This window comes from Pseudonaja textilis, chromosome 1 (genome assembly GCF_049901715.1).
Source record: "Pseudonaja textilis isolate UNSWEBS1 chromosome 1, rPseTex1.2, whole genome shotgun sequence".
Lineage (NCBI taxonomy): Eukaryota > Metazoa > Chordata > Lepidosauria > Squamata > Elapidae > Pseudonaja > Pseudonaja textilis.
In genome coordinates, this window is record NC_141990.1 from 288,453,786 (window position 1) to 288,475,432 (window position 21,647).

General features: G+C 38.1%; 1 protein-coding gene across 20 annotated transcripts in view; it reads left to right on the top strand.

Moving 5' to 3' along the window:
* NRXN3 (neurexin 3) overlaps window positions 1–21,647 on the top strand; it is a 1,274,597-nt gene that overhangs the window by 1,133,982 nt on the left and 118,968 nt on the right. For 10 of the 20 annotated variants that reach the window (XR_015741112.1, XR_015741113.1, XM_087922067.1 and 7 more), the window contains 3 exons: window positions 1,893–1,979; window positions 11,075–11,131; window positions 13,423–13,730. Coding sequence is in view for 18 of the 20 variants with exons in the window: in XM_087922067.1 (XP_087778193.1) it covers window positions 1,893–1,979; window positions 11,075–11,131; window positions 13,423–13,730 (452 nt within the window). In the remaining 2 variants the exon portion in view is untranslated. The remainder of the gene's footprint in view (window positions 1–1,892; window positions 1,980–11,074; window positions 11,132–13,422; window positions 13,731–21,647) is intronic. The other 10 variants (XM_087922069.1, XM_087922061.1, XM_087922062.1 and 7 more) reach the window with 2 other exon arrangements.

Genomic DNA, 21,647 nt, shown 5'->3' on the forward strand with positions numbered 1-21,647 from the left:
AAATAGAAAAATATCTACATATAAGGCAATAACAAAAACATGACAATATTCCATAAAGAACTATAAATAAGGACAGAATTTATATCCCTGTGATAGCTAGGAGGCCTTCCTCTTCATGAAAAGGAGCTATAGAGAATCCCCTAGATTGTTGCAGACATTGCAAAATATTTTTCCTGTCTACTTTTCCTGGCTAAAATACTCTTCCTAGGTATACACCGAGACTCAAAATACCTAGAGTGTTTGTCATGTTTTATACTTTTACAAAATATAGGTGATATAAATAACACAGCACCTGGAGGTGGTTCAGTGATACAACTTGTCAGCAGTTTGAATGAACCTGAAACATTTGAATAATTGCCAAGGACATTTCAATTAAGATATTGTCCTTGGTTTATATCTATCTATCCTCCTTTCTAGAGATGCTGGACAATGTTGTATGTGTTGTTTGTACTTCTTGCCTAATAGCTATCAAAATTTATGTTAGACAGTACCAGCCTATTCATCCTAGCTGACCTTCCATGTGCCTGGTCTTGGCAAAACAATTCTAAAGGAGAGATATAGCATTCAAGCTAAATTGTAGAGGACATGATCAATTAAGGGTGGGGTGGGGTGAGATTTAGAGACTTATTTGTTTTTGGAAGAGCTAAAGCTTTAACTAGTCGTAGAGCCTTCTGAAGATAAACTATTTTATATAGAAAGCATAGGGAAAAGTAAGCCACATCACTTAAACATCTCTGCTATTACAACCATCTTCGGCAAAACTACTAATCTAACATACGCTGCTATAAAGTTATAAATTCAGTACATATAATATTTTTCACCACACAGACATGTAAAAACAAACATTAAACATTGAAATAGTGCCTCATTATTCTAGAGATCTGAGCCCAGCAGAATGAAGGTTTTATTTCTTAGCTATAATAGTTTGAGAAGGGAAGCTGGAACCTGTATATGCGTACGTATCTTACCTTTCATCAAAAGTCACTAGATCCATGGACTACAATTCCATTCTGAGAATAGTAGTCCTATTTTATCTGGAGATTTTAGTATTCATGCTGAAGTTCTGGAGGTTACAATATCAACTCATTTGAGAGAATTCTGAGCATTATTGTTCCCAACATCTGGACAGCATCAAGTTGAAAAGGTCTGTTTCAAAGCATATATTTTTATTGCAATCTTTGAAATGTCCTGTGATGCATGGGAAGTGCCAAAAAACTGGAGAAGAACTGATCTTGTTTTAGTCTTTAAAAAAGGGAAAACAGTAAAAAGAAACAGAAAACTACAGACCAATCAATTTGACATTAACACTGGAAAAAATCCTAGAAAGTTCATCCAGCAGTGGATTTGCAAATAAGTAGAAAGAAGATAGCAAGGTGTTGTTAAAAATAGATGGTGTTAGATGGTATTAGACAAATTGTACTATTTTGCAAAGTGACTAGATCAGTAGACCAAGGGAATGGCATGGATTAGATGAGAAGATAGTAAATATACTTTTTCTAATTTGCAGGTAAACATAAAGCTTGGAGGAAGGCAGAGGGTGGGAGGAATTTCTACTAAAGAAAACAGGCACAGAATACAGAATGATCTTGATGGGTATAGAAAAGTGAGCGAGCATGATTCCTAAAATTATATGTTTGATCGAAAGGATTTCCATGTTAAATCTACTCTTCATAAAAGACATGCTTGAAACATGGGAAAGTTTTCTAGAATTCCAAGAAATGACAGTGTGCTATTCTCTACCATTTTAAAAGAAGTCTAACTATATACCTTCGTGTTTGTTTAAATTCCTTCATAACTAAATGAATAAATCAAAGTAACTTAGAATGTTTTATTTTTTTAACAATTTCATTGACTTTTCAGATTGTTTTTAAGCTGTTTTTTAAACTTTAAAGGAAACACTGATACTGCGTTCCAATTGGTAAAACAGAAAAGCCCCTTCAAATATAACCGACCCGTAGAGGAATGGCTACAGGAAAAAGGTAACCATTGTTAAAACTTTCATTTTAAATCCATTTGATTCTAAACCCTCATTTTTAAAGCCTGCAAATAAATGTTTCTTAAACTGGAATCGCCTGCTGCATAAATGCCTTTTAATTTTCATTATAATTTGTGTCAACTTCCACCTGCCATATGTTGATAAATCATGCTACAATACATTGCTATTAAAACAAAGTTAAAGGGACGAAATTCAAAGTTTACTATAAAAAAATATCAAAGCAAAAAGCAAAAGCTAAGACACCATTTAAAAAAACCAAAAAGGAAAATGAAACATGTATTATAGCTACATAACCACTGCATGAACTATTTTAAAATAGTATAGTCTACATCTGTATCTCATCAAAGTTGTCTTAAACTTGTTTAGAAATCTAATTATTCAAACATTATTTTCAGTTATCCTATTCCCTTTTAAACAATGTTACAGTTATGACTCTCCTCATTATTTTAATTAAGCTAATGTGTTTTGGGTATTTATTTCTCCAACCCTTGAATCCTAAAGGATAGCATTTAAATGTTCATATCAGCTCTATAGGGAAAAGTGAAAAAATGATGGGTATTTTTCAGAATACACCTTGTTTCAATATAGTTTACACTAGTGTTTTTCAATTTTACAACTTTAAGATATGGATTTCAACTCCCAGAATTCCCTAGCCAGCCATGTTAAAGTTGCCAAGGTTGAGAAATACTGGTCTACATAATATAAAAAAGCATGCCATGGAATATTGCTGCATGGTGCAATAACCGATTCCCATTTGGATCAACAGAACGGACCTGCAAATACAGTTTTTTTTTAATTGATGCATTAATGAGAATGCTAAGAGTGTAGCCACAGGTAATCAATTTGTATTTTAAGACTAGCTATTCTCATTTCTGGTTGCACTCTACACATATCTTATACTTACCCTAAAGGTAAGTCTCATTGAACTCAAGTGATTTTTCTTCTGAATAAAATTTTATGGACTTTTGATGCATATCTTAATCTAAACACAAGGATGAATCCAACTGCAAAAAATATACATCTATATGCAATACCATTTTCTATGTGGGCATTCTAAATTGAAACTATTGTTTTAGATATGTAGGGCAAGCATGCTTCTTTTCAGTTTAACAGTTCTCAAATCCATTGATTTCCCAAAGTAATATACTAGTCCTTAGAAGAAACAACTCAAATATGCTCACAAATATACTACAATAGTTTAATGAGATTCTACAACTACTTAACCACTTCCCAGTGAAAGTTGATTGCAAACATTCCTCATGGGATATAGTTCAAACCTTATTGAAATAAAGACAGAGCTTACAATAAGAGTATTCTACAGGAAGTTAACTATTGTTAAGTCCAAATATCTCATTTCAGTTAACTTATAATGGTTTCAACCAACAGAGTCTGTCAATAGGATAATTTTTGTACACAGATATTTTTCCCTTTATATACACTTGTTTATAGTGTACCATACTGAAATTTGTCCCTGAAATTTTGCCCAGTGTTGAGAAATTATCTCCACATGCCATACCAATCAGTTAAAGAGGAGTCTCCAGACTTGGCAACTTTAAAATTTATGGTCTTCAACTCCCAGAATTCCTGGCTGACTGAGGAATTCTGGGAGTTAAAGTCCACAAGTCTCAAAGTTGCCAAGTTTGGAGACTCCTCAGTTAAAAGATAAACTTCACATATTTCATAATGCACATAGTTTCTGTCATCAGCCTTTTTAAATCTGATTTTTGAATATGATAGTATTATTTTGCTCAAGGAAAAATTTGTTTAAGTTCCACAAGTTGTGTTAGAAAGTTGATTCTTTTTCCACAGCTTGGGTATGATATAAAATAAAACATATCAGGTCCAGTTTTATAATTTAGCAAATCCTAGATCAACTTTAGATTACTTTTTTAAACTATCTCTTCTAGAAAAAAAGAATTGGGTGACAACCATATAGGAGTTTTCAGAATTGGTTTTTAATTTCAGATTTTTTTTTCAGATTTGAATTTCAGATTTGTTTTTTATTTCAAAAGCATACATTGGGTAAATATGTTATTTATTTTCCCATTAATAAGATAACCTTTTTAATGGTTGTCTAATCATAAAAATAACAACACACACACATACACACATATTAATCTCTAAATATGAGAAAGATGATAATGTGTTAAAGGAAGGCATCCTTTTAAATGTATAAATAAGAGTAAAATAAGGAAAACCATGGCAGAGGATGAAGGGTTTGAAGAAATTTACCCAAACAAAGAGAAATAAACTGGATCAGTGAGAATGTAATTCAAACTGTTCAGATAGTGTTCCTAAACCAATTTGTCCTATTTTGGAGAATTTTAAATTGCTGATAGATTCCTAGACATGAATGGTATTGCTAGTTAAGACCATAGGAAAACCAAAAACATACCAGTGGTAGACCTGGATGAGAAGTTTAAATTAGAGCATAATTACAAATGCCCCTTTCAGTCCTAAACTGAAAACAAGGCTATCCTATATTAAAGTCTGCAAAAAGTGTGAAGTGCGTTTTTTCTTTTTCTTCTTCTATTCAATCATGTCTGATTTTTGGAGACTGCAAGGGGAAGTTTTTGCTGATTTTTTGGCAAGGTTTTTCAAAAATGGTTCACCATTGCCTCCTTCCTGAACTGAAAGAAAGTGACTGGTCCAAGGTTATCCAGCTGACTTTGTACCTAAGTTGGATTAGAACTCATGGTCTCCCAGTTTCTAGCCAAACACCTTAACCAGGGAGGTAATAACCTCCAAGACTAATAGTCAGATGTGATTGCTAAATTGTAATTTAGTTTGATGGATCCCTAGATATAAAACTGACCTAAAACATTCTGTTAGTGCTATGTTTTATAATTAAGGTGGCAGAATAATAAACAATGATTGAAACCCCTGAATGTGATCAGTGTCTATGACAACAGATTTTTAAAAAATGTAAACATATTTAGTCTAAAGAGTGGATAACTTTCTCTTTCTATCGAAAGAAGATAGTCCCTTTAACACAAAAGACAACAGTGGCCTTGCTTTTGTTAAACCAGTGCATGCCCAATGATGTGATGAAGTTCATTTGCCTGAAAACCTGCTGTTGTTTTGTAGTCCCCTCCCCCCATAGTTTCACTTTTTTGTTTGCTCTTTTATTTCTTTATTTCCTAAGCTTGAGATAAGCATGCTGAAAGATATTTACATGTCTACTGTCTTAAAAGTTCTGAAATCGATGTTTTTGCCATTGTCAGTGGTGATGGTGGTGATGATGACAACGACAATTTGATGGTGTTGCTTTGTTAAAAGACAATCACATAAGAGAAGCACAATTAAACAAAACCACAGAGATTTCAAACTTTTTTAGGGAGCACAGGGTGAGATGGCCCTTGACATAGAGAATCATAAATCATTTTGTATTATTTAGTAGGGCTGTATATACTTTAATAATGATTCAAAAGATCTGCTTTGACTTTATGCAAAAATAAGCACAGCACCAAAGCAATCATACACCTGCTTTCAGGCTTCCATAAGTATTACATTAAGGATGAGCTTTTTAACTCCATTCAGTAAAGCTTCCTCATATTTTTTCAAGTTCATACAAAGGCTGAAAAAAATACATGCCATATAAGCAGAAAGGTCCCATGCTTGGGTAAAGTCCAAAGCATATTCCTCTCCAAATTGTTTTTGGGAGTATGACAGCCCTACTATCTAGCTTATCATAGAATGGGATATACTATCATTTTCTATAATATCAGTTTTTAAAACATGATATTTTGATTCGATAGAGTGCGTGGGGGAACCATACCTGTACCAACCTGTCATTTATTCACTCATCTATACTTCGCCAGCCCATGCAGTCATTCATTTATTTCTTAATGCATCAGAAAAGTCTTATGTCAGACAACCTCATAAAGATGATGAGTGAGAGGATAGATAGCTATCAAAATGGAACATGATAAATTGATGGCTGCCAAGATGGATGGATTGCTCTGTCAAAGAGAGAGCACTAAGAGTAGCTATCTGCCAGACGTAATGGACCTATAACAGAACAATTTACAATTAACACAATGGATGCCATGCCAAGAAAGTTGGGTGTCCTTGAATCCCAGCAAAATTAATGGCACTTAAGTACATAATGAAATTCTTAAGTGATTTTTTAAAAGTGATTGAATTGTGGGGGTGGAATTAAAAGCATGTTTGGAAGGAATGCAAAAGCTGTTTCTCCATTATAGGGAAGAAAGAAGGGAAGAGAACAAAATTATATTTAACAAGAATTTGAAATTTAAATGGATTATTCCTGTAAATTTTTATCCAAAAAGCTATTAATTCAGCAATGCATTATTTGTATGCACATTTACTTAGGAATATGATCCATTTAGTTAACATGCATAACGATGTGCTCTGTCAATCAATTAACTTCACAAATTTTATTTGTATACATTTAAAATTAGAATTACTGTAAGTTTAATTCTCTTGTGTAATTGGCAGTTATCTGTTTATAACTGCATAACAGCTGATAAACAAAAGGAAATTAAAATGTATTTGGGCCTCAAGTGTTTAAGAGCAATCTAGTGTTTGTATTACCATTACCTTTATACATAACTTTTCATTATACATAAGCCTTCTCCATTCTACCATCTTCTAAATAGTTGGGGATTGTAATTCTAGAATTCCCAAGTACCATAACCACTGGAAATGCTAGCTGGAAATTCTGGTTGTTGCATGCCTAGCACATCCAGAGGGTGCCAGATTGGAGCAAGGACATAGTCTTTATACTACAGTAACACACACAGCACTCTAATATTCCTGCCCACTATTATGCTGTGACTGTGTGTAATGAGAGAGAGAAATAGATATGTTTTCATTTGATGACGCACGCACCAACTTTTGAACTGTAAAGTGAGAACTGGGGCTACTGCAGGCATCATATATGCCCGAATAGCTATGCTAAATTCAGCTGCTCTGAAATACTAGAAACAGGCTTGTTGTTTCATGTTTTCCTTTTCTTTGTAAAATAGGAAACATTAAAATGCAACATATAAAAATTCAGAGATCTGCTGCTACCCATTCCTGTTTCATGAATGAAGCCAGGGCAAATAATTGTTATGAACAATTATTTGGCTAGCAATAAAGTAGTTATTTAAAGACTGCTCAGTGCTCAGTATATTGACAGCAGCACCCAAGTGTGGGAAAGGGTTACATACTGTCATTCATTTTCAGATGGAAAAAAAATATTCTAGCATATATGTTGTTGTGTGCGGGGAAGATGCAGTATATCACCCAACTTAGAATAAAGTGGCAGTTGATGGCTCATTTGGAAGCAAATGAGACAAAACTACCTCATCCATCAGCTGCTGATTTTTGACAAGTTTTAGACAGATTTGTAGCCTTAACTCTGAAATTCAACATTTTGAACCAGCATTCTGTGGTGCAATTGGTATTACGATGGACAGTTTTCTTTTTTCTTTTTTAGATTTCCTTTACCATTTTATCAATAGGAAAACCAGATTATATGGACATTTTTAACTTCAAAACCAAATCAAATTGATTTAAAGGGTTACAAGTTATACGTATCCTGGATGAAATAGTGGCAAACGCTGCTTGTCTTTTATATAAATCCCACAAATGGAATAAAGAAAACCTCATGTACAGCTGGTCCTTGCTTAGCAACCACTTGTTTAATTATGTTTGATGTTATAATGGTACTGAGAAAGGAGACTTAAAGTTCATCCTTGAAATGGCAGCTGTTGCAACATCCCCACAGTCATGCGAACATGGTTTGCGCACGTGGCAATCACAGTCACGTGATTGGTATTTGTGACCTTGACTGTTGGCTTCTGACAAATGAAGTCAATGAGGAAATCACAAGTTGCAGTCACTTGATGTTGCATTTTAATGATCACACACAATCCACTTAACAATTACTGCCAGAACTGCCATCATAAGTCAGCACGGTCATATGATTTTAAACAGTTTTAAAACCTGTTGCTTAGTGACAGAATTCCAATTTTCATAGTTAACTACCTATACTACACAATTTGCATGCTCTTAGTCATGAGCTCCCAGTACTACACTGATGCATTTGAAATAGAGAAAATGTGCAAAACCATTTATTAACTTTCTTATTTTGTAAGAATGAGATTTATCACATTAGGAAAGGTAAAATTCTGACCTGACATTTCAACTATGCATGTTTCCTCTATATATTTTTTTTCTTTTTGTCCATTGTTTTCCACTTGATCATCAAGTAAAAATATTTCACACAAGTGGTTTTAGTTAAAAGCTGATCCTCCAGAGTCCTGTGATTGTCCTTTTAGCAAACACACGTTTTTAATGTCAGTGTTTTGTTGTAAAATGTAGCTGTGCTGTGTGTTGCCTGCCTTGTCAGCTATGCTAGAAGAAGAAAATCTTCAAGAAGGAAACACATGCATTTTCTTTTTTAAAAATTTTTAGGTCATCTGTTTCAGGTAATTGTATCTAGGAAGTTGGAACAATATGCATGGTTATATTTCTAAAACAAATAAATCAAATAAAGCTTTCTCATTTGCTTACACATGTTCAGTTGCTCCCCCTCACACACTAGCACCAATGGAGTTTCACACCCTTTTTAAACTCCTATTGGAAGACACAAATTTTGGAAAGCAACAGTAAATATTTAAACCTCTCTTGCCCATTCATAATGGTTTTGAACTAGATTGGGGTCTTACATGCAACAACAGCCATAAAGAAACAGCACAGAGATTAAATGCAAATTTGGTTTGGTTTTTTTACCAAGTAGATCTATGAAGTAACTTAATGAACATAGCATAACTGAAATACCTAAGATTGAAATGCCTAAGATGAAAATTAACTGAAGATTAATTCCAACAGTTAATACATTAATTTATTGGACTTAGCAGCTGAATTATTCCAAAAAGACTCTGAGTGTCTTACACAATTTAAAATGAATAATTTAAAAATCATAATCATCAGGACAGAGCCAAATAAATAAAATACACAAAAATGTGATGGATTCCACAAGTAGGCCTGGAAACATAGCCCTTGGAGAGTAGTAACTATAAACTGGGGAATGCTGTTCCAAAGATTACAGACCATGAGAGAGAATGTACTAAATCTGAGGTTAACTCTGAGTTTTCCAAATAAGCTAAGCATTGGCAAAGACATTGGTTGATACTAAGGTGTCTAAACCAAGTAAAAATAGAAGAAGTTAATTAAGAAACATGAGATGCAAAATCTGTCCTTAACACATTAAACTCTCTCAAAACAAACCAGTCAAGGTTCTTTGAAAGTGAAGCATTAACTAGGAAGGTGATGGTCACTTTTACATGATATGTTCAAATAGAGTCAAATAGTTGTCATGGATCCTGTAATTTGAATTACAGAATTAAGCAAGGATTGGACTCAATGGGCTAACATGTCTCTTTCAATTTCCAAAGACATTCCATAATTCTTTCCATTTAAAAACTGTCCACTTCTGACACTCCGGGAAGTATTTATAGTTCTTCAAAGGAAGAAATATGACTCAGAACATGTTGGATTTGCATGTAGGACCTGTTGGAAACTCCTTAAATCAAACACATCTGTTCCTAGTATTGTGTGGCAGATACAAAGGGCACAACTCCAAGAAAAAACACTACCTGAAAGTGTTTCCAACAAGTGCTATAGGCACACCTATGTTTTTTCCAATCCATATCTCTCCCTTAAGTATGGCCCTACCCTACAAATATATTTCATCAATGACAAGTCTTCCATGGTACATTCAACAAGTGCAATTTCTGCTCTAAATACCATATGACAATTATACCCTACCCATTCTTTGGTGATCTCCAAAGGGTGGGTATAGAATTTTTTTTTGTCTTTGGTTCTCCTTGGATTGTTAAAGAAACTAAAAGTATGTTTTAATGGAATCCACTAACTTTGCTTTGTGTCATTAGACATGAAGGATGTCATTATCAGAAAAGCAGTTGGGTCTCATGGTAGTCGTTGTCCATTGTTAATAGTTTGGAAAAAATGGAGTAAACTATGTAGATCACTTTCCAGTTTCTGCCATTTTCTGGCTGTTGGTCATAGAATCTGGACATAAGTTTTGAAATGTCATTGCCTCTCTGTAATTTTGGTTTCTGGAGCCCAAAGAAAGAATAGAGCACTTTCAAACTGCTAATTTGAATTACTTCTGGGTTATTATATTTTTCCAAGCTAGGAAATTTTTCCCACTCCCTATATTATGACCTTCTTGGAGGAACTGATTAATTCCTCTCAGAAATGTACCCAAAGAACATGGGTAGTTTTGAGCAGAAGTCCTAATTCATGTGTAATTTTGTGGCTGTTGAATAGCCTGTACATTTTTTATCTGTGGAAAAGTTGGAGACTGATAATAAAGTATTTGCCTCAAGTGTCATTTTCCAGCTGATAGCACTGCATGAGAATGAATAGAAAAATGCAGTTGTTAATATTATAGCATCTCTGAAAAAATGATCCTGCGAATAGTATTGTATGTCCAAATTTAATGAGAGCCCATCAGAATTTTCCATGTGATATCATGTCATTGCTTGAAAGAGATTGGAGTATACATAGTTTTATTATTACAATCATCTCTATAACCTAAAGATATAGAGATATTATCTGTGAGATTATCACTATAGCAATTATTTGTTTATTTTAAAAAATTGAGCCAAGCCAGATTTACTATTCTCTCACACAACAGAAAAATGAAACAAGCCACTCCCAAGCCACATGCAACAAATCCATAAGATAAGGAGAAAAGGGCATGAGAGGAAAGAGATCATGGAAGAGATTTCAAAATTTAAGATTTAATTGCTTTCCAAGGACAGAGTATATCAATCCTTTCATTTTTTTTTCTTCTTTTAATTTGCTCTTTTTACATTTGTACACTAGTCCATCTTTGCTTAATGAAGATCTGTTTCTTGTTATGGTAGTGGAGACCACATGAAGATGTGCTTTCTGCTTCCTCAAACTCTCAGCATTTCCCATAAACATCTACTTTGCTTGGTTAGCTAGGATCCTCCTTGAAATAGGAATTCCTTTCAGATGCATTTCTTCTCTTGTCCCAATTGTCTTCCCCATGACCCATCCCGTCACCATTAGATGATGCAACACCGCATCACCACTTGACTTCGAGACCTGCCACGACGACCAAAATTGGTGAGCTCCCCCTCCTATTCTGATCTACTTTAATCACAGAGAATCAGTAATTGGGTTTAGATTCTACTTATGACACAGTAGAATTTGGCATTTATCAGGATAGAAAAGAGAAAGAAAGTGGTAAGTGTGCAAGGGAGGAGGGGAAGGGAATGGACATGTGTGTGTAAATGTTGGGAGAAGTGGACTGAATGAAATAATACTAATTCCACTTTATTTTCTGAAATGTGGCTAGTATGGTTCTTTATTCAATGGATATTTACATTTAATACACTCTAAAACACATGAATAAATATTAAATCCAGGTGAGCTTACATATTGGATTTATCATATAAAATTTATAGCTGTCATTTAGAAAGCTGAATGCAAAAAAATCATATATACAAGGAATGTAATTCTTGAAAATTTCAGTTAATTTTCCAGAAATGATGAGGCAAGAACAAGAGAAAGAGAAAAAATTTGTCAAAATTTAAATTGTCTTTTTGAATTAATGGGATGAATATGTCCTTGATTTGTATGTAGAATGAAGAATTGGAAATTGTTTGTGGGGATTTGTTTCGACTAGAATTGAATTCTTCTTGCTTCCCTTTAAGGAATTGGGAAATTCATTTCTGCAATCTCAAGGAAGATTCACAATGATGATTCTGTACAATCAAATTTGGGTTTCTGACACATTATTAGTACCGATAAAGAAAAAGCAATCCTTGGAAAAAATGGGGGATATATTGTAGAACCTACTAACAGTTATTTTGAGATCCTAGCAGAGTTCAGGTTCACCACTATATTTTCTCTTTTCAAAACATCCCTCCATAGAATTGCTTACTAGCCAAAGCATAGGCTACTTTTCAAAGGTAAACTTGTGTTTAGGGACTGATACTTTAAAGCAGGGGTCAACAATCTTCTGGACTTCAGGAAGGCCCCCCAACTTATAATTTCAAATCCCGTGGACCACTAATATGAAATTTGATTAGCGGTGGCTTGCTGACAGTAGGAAAGTCGGTCCCATATTCCAGAGCTACATTAGTCACAGGACTGACCTGTGCATCGGCCTACCATGGATGAACTTCTCCAGGGTGACCAAAGGGCCAGTCTTGTGATTACTGGAGCTCTGGAATATGGGACTGGCCCGTGGTGGGATTGGAAATCTCCTCCATAGGGACTGGTACCTGTAATGTGCAAATTTGCACCTTCCAGCCATCTCTATAGCCACTTCAGCCTGCCTCTGCTGCCAGCCCCCTCTTGCTGCAACAGCACCATTACCTCATCCTGGCTGGTGAGGGCTGCACTGCTTTTTGCAGGTTTGCGCTCTACCGAAGGATGAGGCCAGCATGTGGGCGGCTTAGTGCTCAGCACAGACTTGTATTCCACTCAGCCTGGATTAATTGCTTTGGGGGGGTGCTTTAGGGGGACATTTCTCTGCGGACCACCAAAATTTTCTCATGGACGACCAGTGGGCCACAGCTCACCATTTGGCGACTACTGCTTTAAAGAGAAGACTATAAGAATCCTTCTCGCTTGGATTTAGTTTTCTGCAGGGTACTGGATCTGATTTCTATAACTTCAGTGTGAGGTGGAAATGACTGCATAGAATTTTACTGTGAAAGTGAGGTATCCAAGGAATAGAATTGTTTGTTTACACTAATTTTATTTTAAGATATATTTTGTTTTCTTCTATAGAAATGATAATCCAATATTGTCTTAAAGTTGCACTTTATTTAAATGCAGATAATATCCTCATTCAGAAATATAGTTATTTTATGTTTTAAGGAGTCATGAAGCATACATTTATCCATCTTTTAATGCTATATCTTTTTCCAAATCATAGGACAGGATTAAATCTTTGTTCAGTCCATGCAAGGATCAAATTTTCTTAAATTTCATAATATGCAAAAATCAGAGTAGTTTCACTGAACTGAACTCTCTCAGATTCTCAGTAAGAAAAAACCTTGCAGAATGCTTGATCTTAAAACTGGATTGAGTTCATCACTTGGGTGAAATTTGGAATCCTGGCTTCTGCTAAATATGTTTACATTTATGGGAATAAGGCCAAGAAAATCTGGTTCCACTGTTATTTGTTTGATCTGGTTTATCCTAATTTGTAACACAATGAGACAATTTTTTGTAGTGTTGCATCCAGTCACTCAGCCATCACAATTTCCATCACCACCAATGTCAGAAAACTCACTCTGATCTTCCACCCATTCAACCAGGACATAACATAAAACATTTTGGTTTTTAAAAAGAGGGAAGAATATTTCTGGCAATAACAATGTTCACTCCCCCCCTTCACTTAGGACGACAGTTAACGATCTTCAACACCCAGGCTCAAATAGCCATTGGAGGAAAAGATAGAGGGCGTCTCTTCCAAGGTCAGCTTTCCGGTCTCTATTACAATGGCTTGAAAGTATTGAACATGGCAGCAGAAAACAACCCCAACATCAAAATCAATGGAAGTGTTCGGCTGGTTGGTGAAGTGCCATCTATTCTGGGGACAGCTCCCACAACTTCTATGCCACCAGAGATGTCCACCACCGTCATGGAAACTACCACTACTATGGCCACTACTACAACGCGAAAAAATCGCTCCACACCTACCATTCAGGTAAGTTGAATGTTTTGTGTTCCTATGTTTTCCAGCCTATTTCTTCTTTTTTTTTTTCCAGATGTATGTTTTACCAAAATAATTTTTTTAAAAAATGAACATTTACCAAATTTTGAGATTGTTATTTACTTCTGGTCAATTGAAGAATTTACAGTTTTTTATGAGCTGCAAGAAGAAGTGCAACCATTTCAATTGCAATTTAAATATCCAAATGGATATCCTTCCTAGAAGGCTCAATATCCAGCTCAGTTTTATTTTAAATGTGTTAAGATCTAACCCTTCATGACAGCTGAAGTTGGTTTAGGAGACTTACAGGTTTCTTTGGATTCTTAAAGATAAGGTCAGGCATCATTAGTGTAATTTGTCCAGTGGTATGATGCATAACATTCTTCTCGTAATAATATGTGGAAGTAAAAAGGCTGATGGGTCAAATAAATATCTTACCTTGTTTAATTTGTGGCTGTAGAAATTGATTGACACATCTTAAAACATTTTAGGCTGCAAGTCAGATTAAAATGATTCCACAAAATCTTTTTAATCTAAGAAAACCACCATCTTGCCAATGCTTTATTCTCCCCAAATAAATTGAAACTGATAATTATCCCTGTGGAGTCCAACAAGAGCTTCAGGACAAAAAGACTTCCAGCTACTTCTTTGAGGCTTATTAAAAAACCAACCCTTATAAGTGGCATGAGTTCTTGATAGAGGCATTAGGACAACCTACTTAGCTAACCTACTTAGCTAATTACTTTCTGATCATTTTTATGATGTAGCACAGGTGGCAGATCTCAAGCTCGGCAAATTCAATCCAAAACATTCTGCTAAATATTTATAATTAGCATGCTATGCTTTTGTTAAAGTGCATATAAAATCTTCTGCAAAATAGTTATAGTCTGCTTTACATTTTTTTATTTACACCAAATTAAGTAAACCCCGTAGATTCTGATTAAAATAGTAACACAAAACAGATGTTTTATTCCATATGTTATACATTTAAGTAGGCATGTTGAAGTTTAGAATTACTTTATGAATAACCCAAAGATGCTTGGATTGGAGAAGCTTCTTCAGTTCAGAAGAATTTTCTTCATTTTCAAAGAAAAGCATCTTTGGGACAACCATACCTGGATGATTGGGAATCTCCATGTATACTTTATGAATATAACTTATTAGGCAATCTAATTATTTAGTAACTGATTAAGTTATCTAATCATTTACAAAATATCTTTGCAAAGGTTCTACTTGTGATTCTCCACAATTCCTGAATCTTATGTTTTTCTAAAATTGGTTTTATATGATAATTGTCATCTTAAATAAAAAATTAAACACTGTTATCTTCAAAGGAACAAGAACTATTCTGAGACTCTTATGTCTCTTAAAATTGCTACCGAGTACCCATAAAATGTTTACAAAATTAATGTGCTTTAGTTCCTTATCACAATTCTGTACTTTTACATCATGAAACACATGTAGTACTGATTTAAATTGTTACTGGTGAAAAGATGGGTGAAAAAAGATGGTGAAAAAAGTACTAGAATGATTTAATAAAGTATACATCAGTATTTAGAAACATAGTTTTAACCATGATTTCCTGGATCCACCCATACTACAACTAATAGACCTGCCTTGGCTGATATTAAAGTGGTAACTCTTGACTTTTCATTCTCCTCACTAGAAGGGAGGTAAAAGTCAATATGCACTTCTGTTACAACTCACTGTCACTCAAGAGGAAATCTGTTAGATCTGGGAGGATGGTTCAAGAACGGAGGCAAGACTCAGATAGCAACAACAGCTCTTTATTAGTGACTTCAGATCTGAGCAACTAATCCCAGCCGCAGCAGCCCCTTATATAGGGCTGGCTGCGGCTAGGCAGCCAATGAAGGCGATTTGAGTTTGCCACTCTTGGCAGGGCCAATCGCGGCAGCCCGTTTACTGGCCAATCGCATCAGTCTATGGCGACCAATCACGATCGGCTATCAGCGGGCCAATCAGGTTTGCAGGCTTCGAGCCTGCTAGTCCAGAACACCCCTCCCCTCTCGGTTCCGTTTAAGGGGTGGAGTAATATAGTCTCGCAGGTAGGCAGGTCTTCGCACCTGTCTACCTGACTTACGCAATTCCAATTGTCCATGTTCAAATTCGGGTTCAGATGGACTGCTTGCTGGATCAAACAGGAACGTTGAACCGGTGCCATGGTCAGGGCTCTCCTCTGGTGCCCCCAGGGTGATAGAGTCCTCAGCTTTGTTGCTACTGCCATGGCTCCCCGGGCTCGCTGAACCTGCCTGGCTGCTGTTTCTTGGTGAAGCGTTCGTCTGTCTAGGCTCAGCTGCAGCTGGTGAGTGTTGCAAACTATGGTGCGGTGATCTCGGTGTTAGTTCAGAATAAACAGGTGTTGGTTCTAATTCTGAGTTCACGGCTTCCCCTCCCCCCTGGTGTCAAAGTTAGGGTCAGGGTTGGAAGATGTGGTTAGTCTGGAGCGCAGCTGGTCAATATGGCATTTACATGGTCTGCCATCAGTGGTGAGTAGACGGTAGGAGCGGGGACCCATAACTTGAGTTATTTGGGCAGGAATCCAGAGGGGATCCCCAGAATTTTTTTTTGCGAATACAAGGTCTCCTACCTTGAAGGCACGGTGCTTGCTGCTGGAACCCAGGGGCTTTTCCGGGGTGTAGGCAGGGTGCAAACGGTCTAGAGGCGATCTGAGTTTCCTGGCCATCAGAAGTTCAGCTGGGCTCTTGTTGGTCGTGCTGTTTGGTGTGATGTGTTGCAGGAGCAGCATTCTAGTGACTTTGTCGTGGATGTTACCTTGTTCCATTTTCTGCAGGGTTTTCTTTGTAAACTGAACTATTCGTTCAGCCCTACCATTCACCGCAGGATGAGCCGGCGATGTAAGTGCGTGTCGGATGCCCTGTTCCGCTAAATACTGTTCAAAGGCTAAGGCAGTAAATTGGGGACCATTGTCAGAGACCAGGACATCTGATAACCCGTGTGTGGAGAAGAGTCTGTTCAGTTTTTTGATGACTGCCTCAGTAGTGGTTGCTTTCATTTTATTGACCTCAAGCCAGTTAGAATATGCATCTACGGTTATTAAGAAAGTGTGGCCTCTCGTAGGTCCCGCAAAGTCAATATGAATGTGAGACCAGGGACCCCTGGGTGTTTCCCATTCTGCTGATGGAGCTTTTGGTGGGGCTGAGTGGTTTTCCTGGCATCTGTTACAAGAGGCGACCCAGGTTTTGATTTGTTTGTCCATACCTGGCCACCAGGCATAACTTCTTGCCAGTGCTTTCATACGCACGATGCCCGGGTGTCCATCGTGTAGCATTTGCAAGACCCTTTTTTGTAACTTAGTTGGTACAACAACTCGGTCTCCCCACAAGATGCACCCTCTTTGTGAAAAAAGTTCTGTTTGTCTGTTTTTAAATGGCTTAAATATTTCCTTAGGGTCGTAATCTGGCCATCCCCTCTCCACCCAGCCAAGAACTCGTGCCAAACAAGAGTCTCTTTTGGTTTCAAAGGCGATGTCTTGGGCCGTTAGTGGAGGTGAGGACATTGTCTCTATTTGCAGTACCAGGAGTGTGGGAGCTGGGTCTTCCTGTGGCTCGGGTAGTGGCGAGCGGCTCAAGGCATCTGCGTGAGGAATAGATTTCCCCGGGTGATACTTTAATTGATAGTCGTAGGCAGCGAGAAATTCCGACCATCGTGTCATTCTGGGGGAGAGAATGTGTGGAGTAGGTTTGTCGCCTGCCAGAATCCCAAGTAGTGGCTTATGATCCGTTATAATAGAAAATGGTCTCCCATAAACATATTCATGAAATCTTTTAATTGCAGAGACAATAGCAAGGGCTTCCTTATCTAAATGGCTATAGTTTCTTTCTGTTTTTGACAGAGTTCTTGAAAAAAATGCAATTGGTGCCTCTGAGCCGTTTGGTAGGACGTGGCTCAGGATGGCCCCCACCCCAAATGGTGAGGCATCACAAGTGACAGTCAAAGGTAGTGTCTCGTTATACTGAATTAGTACTGCATGAGAGGTAAGGAGGTCTTTTACTTGCTGGAAGGTATGTTCCTCCCGACGTCCCCAAATCCAGGATGCCCTTTTATCGAGTAGTCTATGAAGGGGCTCAGCAACAGTCGCCTTCTGGGGTAGGAAGATGTTATAAAAGTTAATAAGTCCCAGGAAGGCTTGGAGGTCAGTTTTGTTTTTGGGTCTTGGGGCGTTTTTGATAGCTGCCAATTTCTTTTCTGTGGGGTGGATTCCTTGCTTGTCAAGGAGGTAGCCAAGAAACTCCACCCTTTCTGTGCAAAGCTGGCTCTTTTCCTTCTTAACCTTGAGGCCAGCATCTTTGAACCTCTGTAGGACTGTTCTGAGGCATTTCTCTAATTGGTTTTTTGTGGGTGCTGCTATTAATATGTCATCAAAATAGGGCACGACCCCTTTTATATCTTGTAATAGTCTCTCCATCAGGCTTTGAAAGATGCCTGGGGCTACGCTTACACCAAACTGGAGCCTGTTGCATTTGAATGCACCATGATGTGTGACTATAGTTTGGGCTTCTGCAGTCTCGGGATCAACTGGCAGCTGTTGATACGCTTGGGCCAGATCTAATTTTGCGAATATTTTGCCACCCCCAAGTGAATGCAGGAGATGTTGAACAACTGGTACTGGGTAGGCGCTTTGCTGTAGCGCGTGATTGAGGGTGGCCTTGTAGTCACTGCAGATTCTTATGGACCCGTCAGGCTTTATGGGGGTGACAATTGGTGTCTCCCATCGGGCATGGTCAATATGTTCTAACACGCCTTGTGCAATTAATTTGTCCAGTTGCTCATCAATTTTGGATTTTGGAGCAAAGGGAACTCGGCGTGGCTTTAGGCGAATTGGTGCAATGTCGGGGCGAAGATTAAATGAAATAGGGGACCCCTTGTACTTGCCTAGGCTTTCGTTGAACATTTCTTGGAAGTCGTGGATGAGAGCTGCCTCCCAGTCATCATCTTCAGTATGATGGATGCCAGCCATTCCGATTCCTAATGGTGCAAACCACTGAAGGCCCAATAGACTTGGCCGGTCTCTGTCTACGATGGTGAGTGGTAGAATTGCATCATGTCCCTCGAAAGAGACCTGGACATGGCGGGTACCTGCGACTGGAATCCGGTTGACTTGATAGTCTTTCAGTATGAGTCTCTGACTGCTGAGGTCTTGGCATCGGATGTTGGGAATTAGCTGCTTGAGTGTTCTCCAGGATACCATGGATAGTGATGACCCAGAGTCGACTTCCATGATGCACGGTTTGTTTTCAATGGTGACCTTTACTTGGATTTTTTTAGCGTCAAGTGATGAAGCGTGGCCGATGGTGATGGTTTGATGAGCCTCCTCTCGTCTGGGTGTGTCGTTAAACCTTCGGGGTCTGCTGTACTGGTTCCACTGGTTGCTAGGGCAGTCCCTCTGTGTGGTGGAGTTGCCATCATACCTCTTTGGGCTGCTTCCTCTCCATCTGGGGCTGGAATTTCTCTTGTTTCTGCATACCTTTGCGATGTGCCCTCGTTTCTCGCAAAAACGACACATGGCATCTAAGAATCTGCATTCGGATCGGGGATGGTTTCCCCCGCATCCAGCGCATTGGTAGTTGGGTTTATGACCCCGCTGGTCCCGTTGCTCACATTCCGACCGGAGCCTGTGGACTTCTTCTTCCTCGCTGTCTGAGGATGACTTGACATCTTCATGATGGGTGGTTGATGTGTACTTGTCTGAAGGTTTCCCAGCATCATTGGTGGGTTGGCGGTTGGTTCTGCTGGTTTGACGCATTCGTGCTGCTGATTTATGAGTGGCTTCAGCTGCGGTGGCGTCTGCTATGGCATCTGCAAGTGAGATGTCTCCCTTGGCCATAATCTTGCTCTGGACATTTGGGTCTCTGAGGCCAAGGACGATGCGGTCTCTCATGGCTTCTTTGAGGTTGGCGAAGCCACATAAACTGCCCAGGTTCCTCAGGTCTGCCACAAAATCCCCAACGCTCTCACCTTCACGCTGGTCCCTCTGGTAGAACTCGTGTCTGCGAATGAGAGTTGGCATGGCTGGGGCGTAATGGTTGCGCAGGATGGGAGCAAGGGTGTCCCAATCCATGATTTTAACCTCAGCTGGCTTCGCTAAGGCTTTAGCCATCTTAAAAACGGCTGGCCCACAATGGGTTAGAAAAACGGCTCGTTTCTTGCTAGGTGTGGCATCTTTGAGGTTGTTGGACTCCAGGAACATTTGAAATAAGTCCATATATGAGTCCCAGTCTTCGCTAGCTGGATCGAATGGTGCGGGTGGTATAGCGCTGCTGGCCATGTCGCCGTCGTTGCACTCTGTCAGCCACGTGCTCCTTCAGCTAGCTCAAATCAATAGACTTTGTTGCCTCCGCATCCCATCCTCGTCGCCAGTGTTAGATCTGGGAGGATGGTTCAAGAATGGAGGCAAGACTCAGATAGCAACAACAGCTCTTTATTAGTGACTTCAGATCTGAGCAACTAATCCCAGCCGCAGAAGCCCCTTATATAGGGCTGGCTGCGGCTAGGCAGCCAATGAAGGTGATTTGAGTTTGCCTCTCTTGGCAGGGCCAATCGCAGCAGCCCATTTACTGGCCAATCGCATCAGTCTATGGCGACCAATCATGATCGGCTATCAGCGGGCCAATCAGGTTTGCAGGCTTCAAGCCTGCTAGTCCAGAACAAAATCCATTTATTACCATCATGGTGAAAGATAATTCTTTCTTTCATTCACTTGGTAAATATGTTCAGTTCCATCTGAATAAGCTATATTAAACACAGGCGATGCTTTCTGCAAAAGATACCATAAGGTGTGCATAGGCCTATCTTTTATGTTGTGCTTTATTTAAAGCAACCATGCCCACCACAAAAATGCCCTTTCTGTTTTTTTCAGAATTATTATTTTATCTATTTCATTAGATTTAAATGATCATAGACTTTTCAACCAAATGCATACAGATGCTTTCCTGGGATTAGGAATTTAATGAAGTACCTCTGTATCTGACTATCAGAGCTGCCTGCTGATTCTAACTGAAAATGTAGATTTAACCTCCCAATATGAGCTTGTTCTGTATTCAAGTTTAAATTGTTTGGAAATCATATGTGCGGTATTAAATTGTTCTCACAGACCTTGAGGCCCTGACATACCAGGTTCTCCCATCAAACAGTACCTTTTGGGAGAATTTCACTTTGCCTTGCTGCTGTGCCTAGGATATTGAAGCATATGGTAATTTTGCACTTAAATGATTCTGGTTTTAATACCATTATGTCTTGGAGTGCAGACTGATGTTAGAGTAGGGTTGTACTGCATCCAAATGAGAGGGATGGTGAGAGGGATGCTTTCTTCCTTTTAGTCATGCTATTGCTGGTAGCCTTGCTCCTGTAATTGAAAATTGTATACTTGGCCTGACCACCCTTCTTACCTGACCAAAGGGCTTTCTTAACTGGTCAGAGCTCATCATGCGGGCTCACAAAGATAAGCAGAGTCAGACCTTGTTAATATTGAACTGAGAAATCTTACGACCGTAAGCTGGTCTGCATTATTTTTTAAATATGTCGATTATATTAGTATTGTTATTTATTAAGATGAGCATAGAAAGATCATAAATAATTAAATGCATGCATTGATTGTGGATTATAATAGGAAGAAAAAAGCAGTGATTTTTCTCACTACTAATGTTAAGAAAAGTCATGGCGCTACAGCAAGAATTGAGTTACACTGTAAATTCAAAGTCAAGAAAAGCGGACAGAATTATTCAAAGCATTTTTGCTGGATTGGTTCAACATTGATTGTCGCACTGAGAAAAAACTCCATTCATTGGTGTATTTTATCTTAAGAAAACTTGTGCTAGTTCTTTCTGTAAGAATTCACAGAAGAAACTTTATTTTCTATCCGTTTTGAATTAG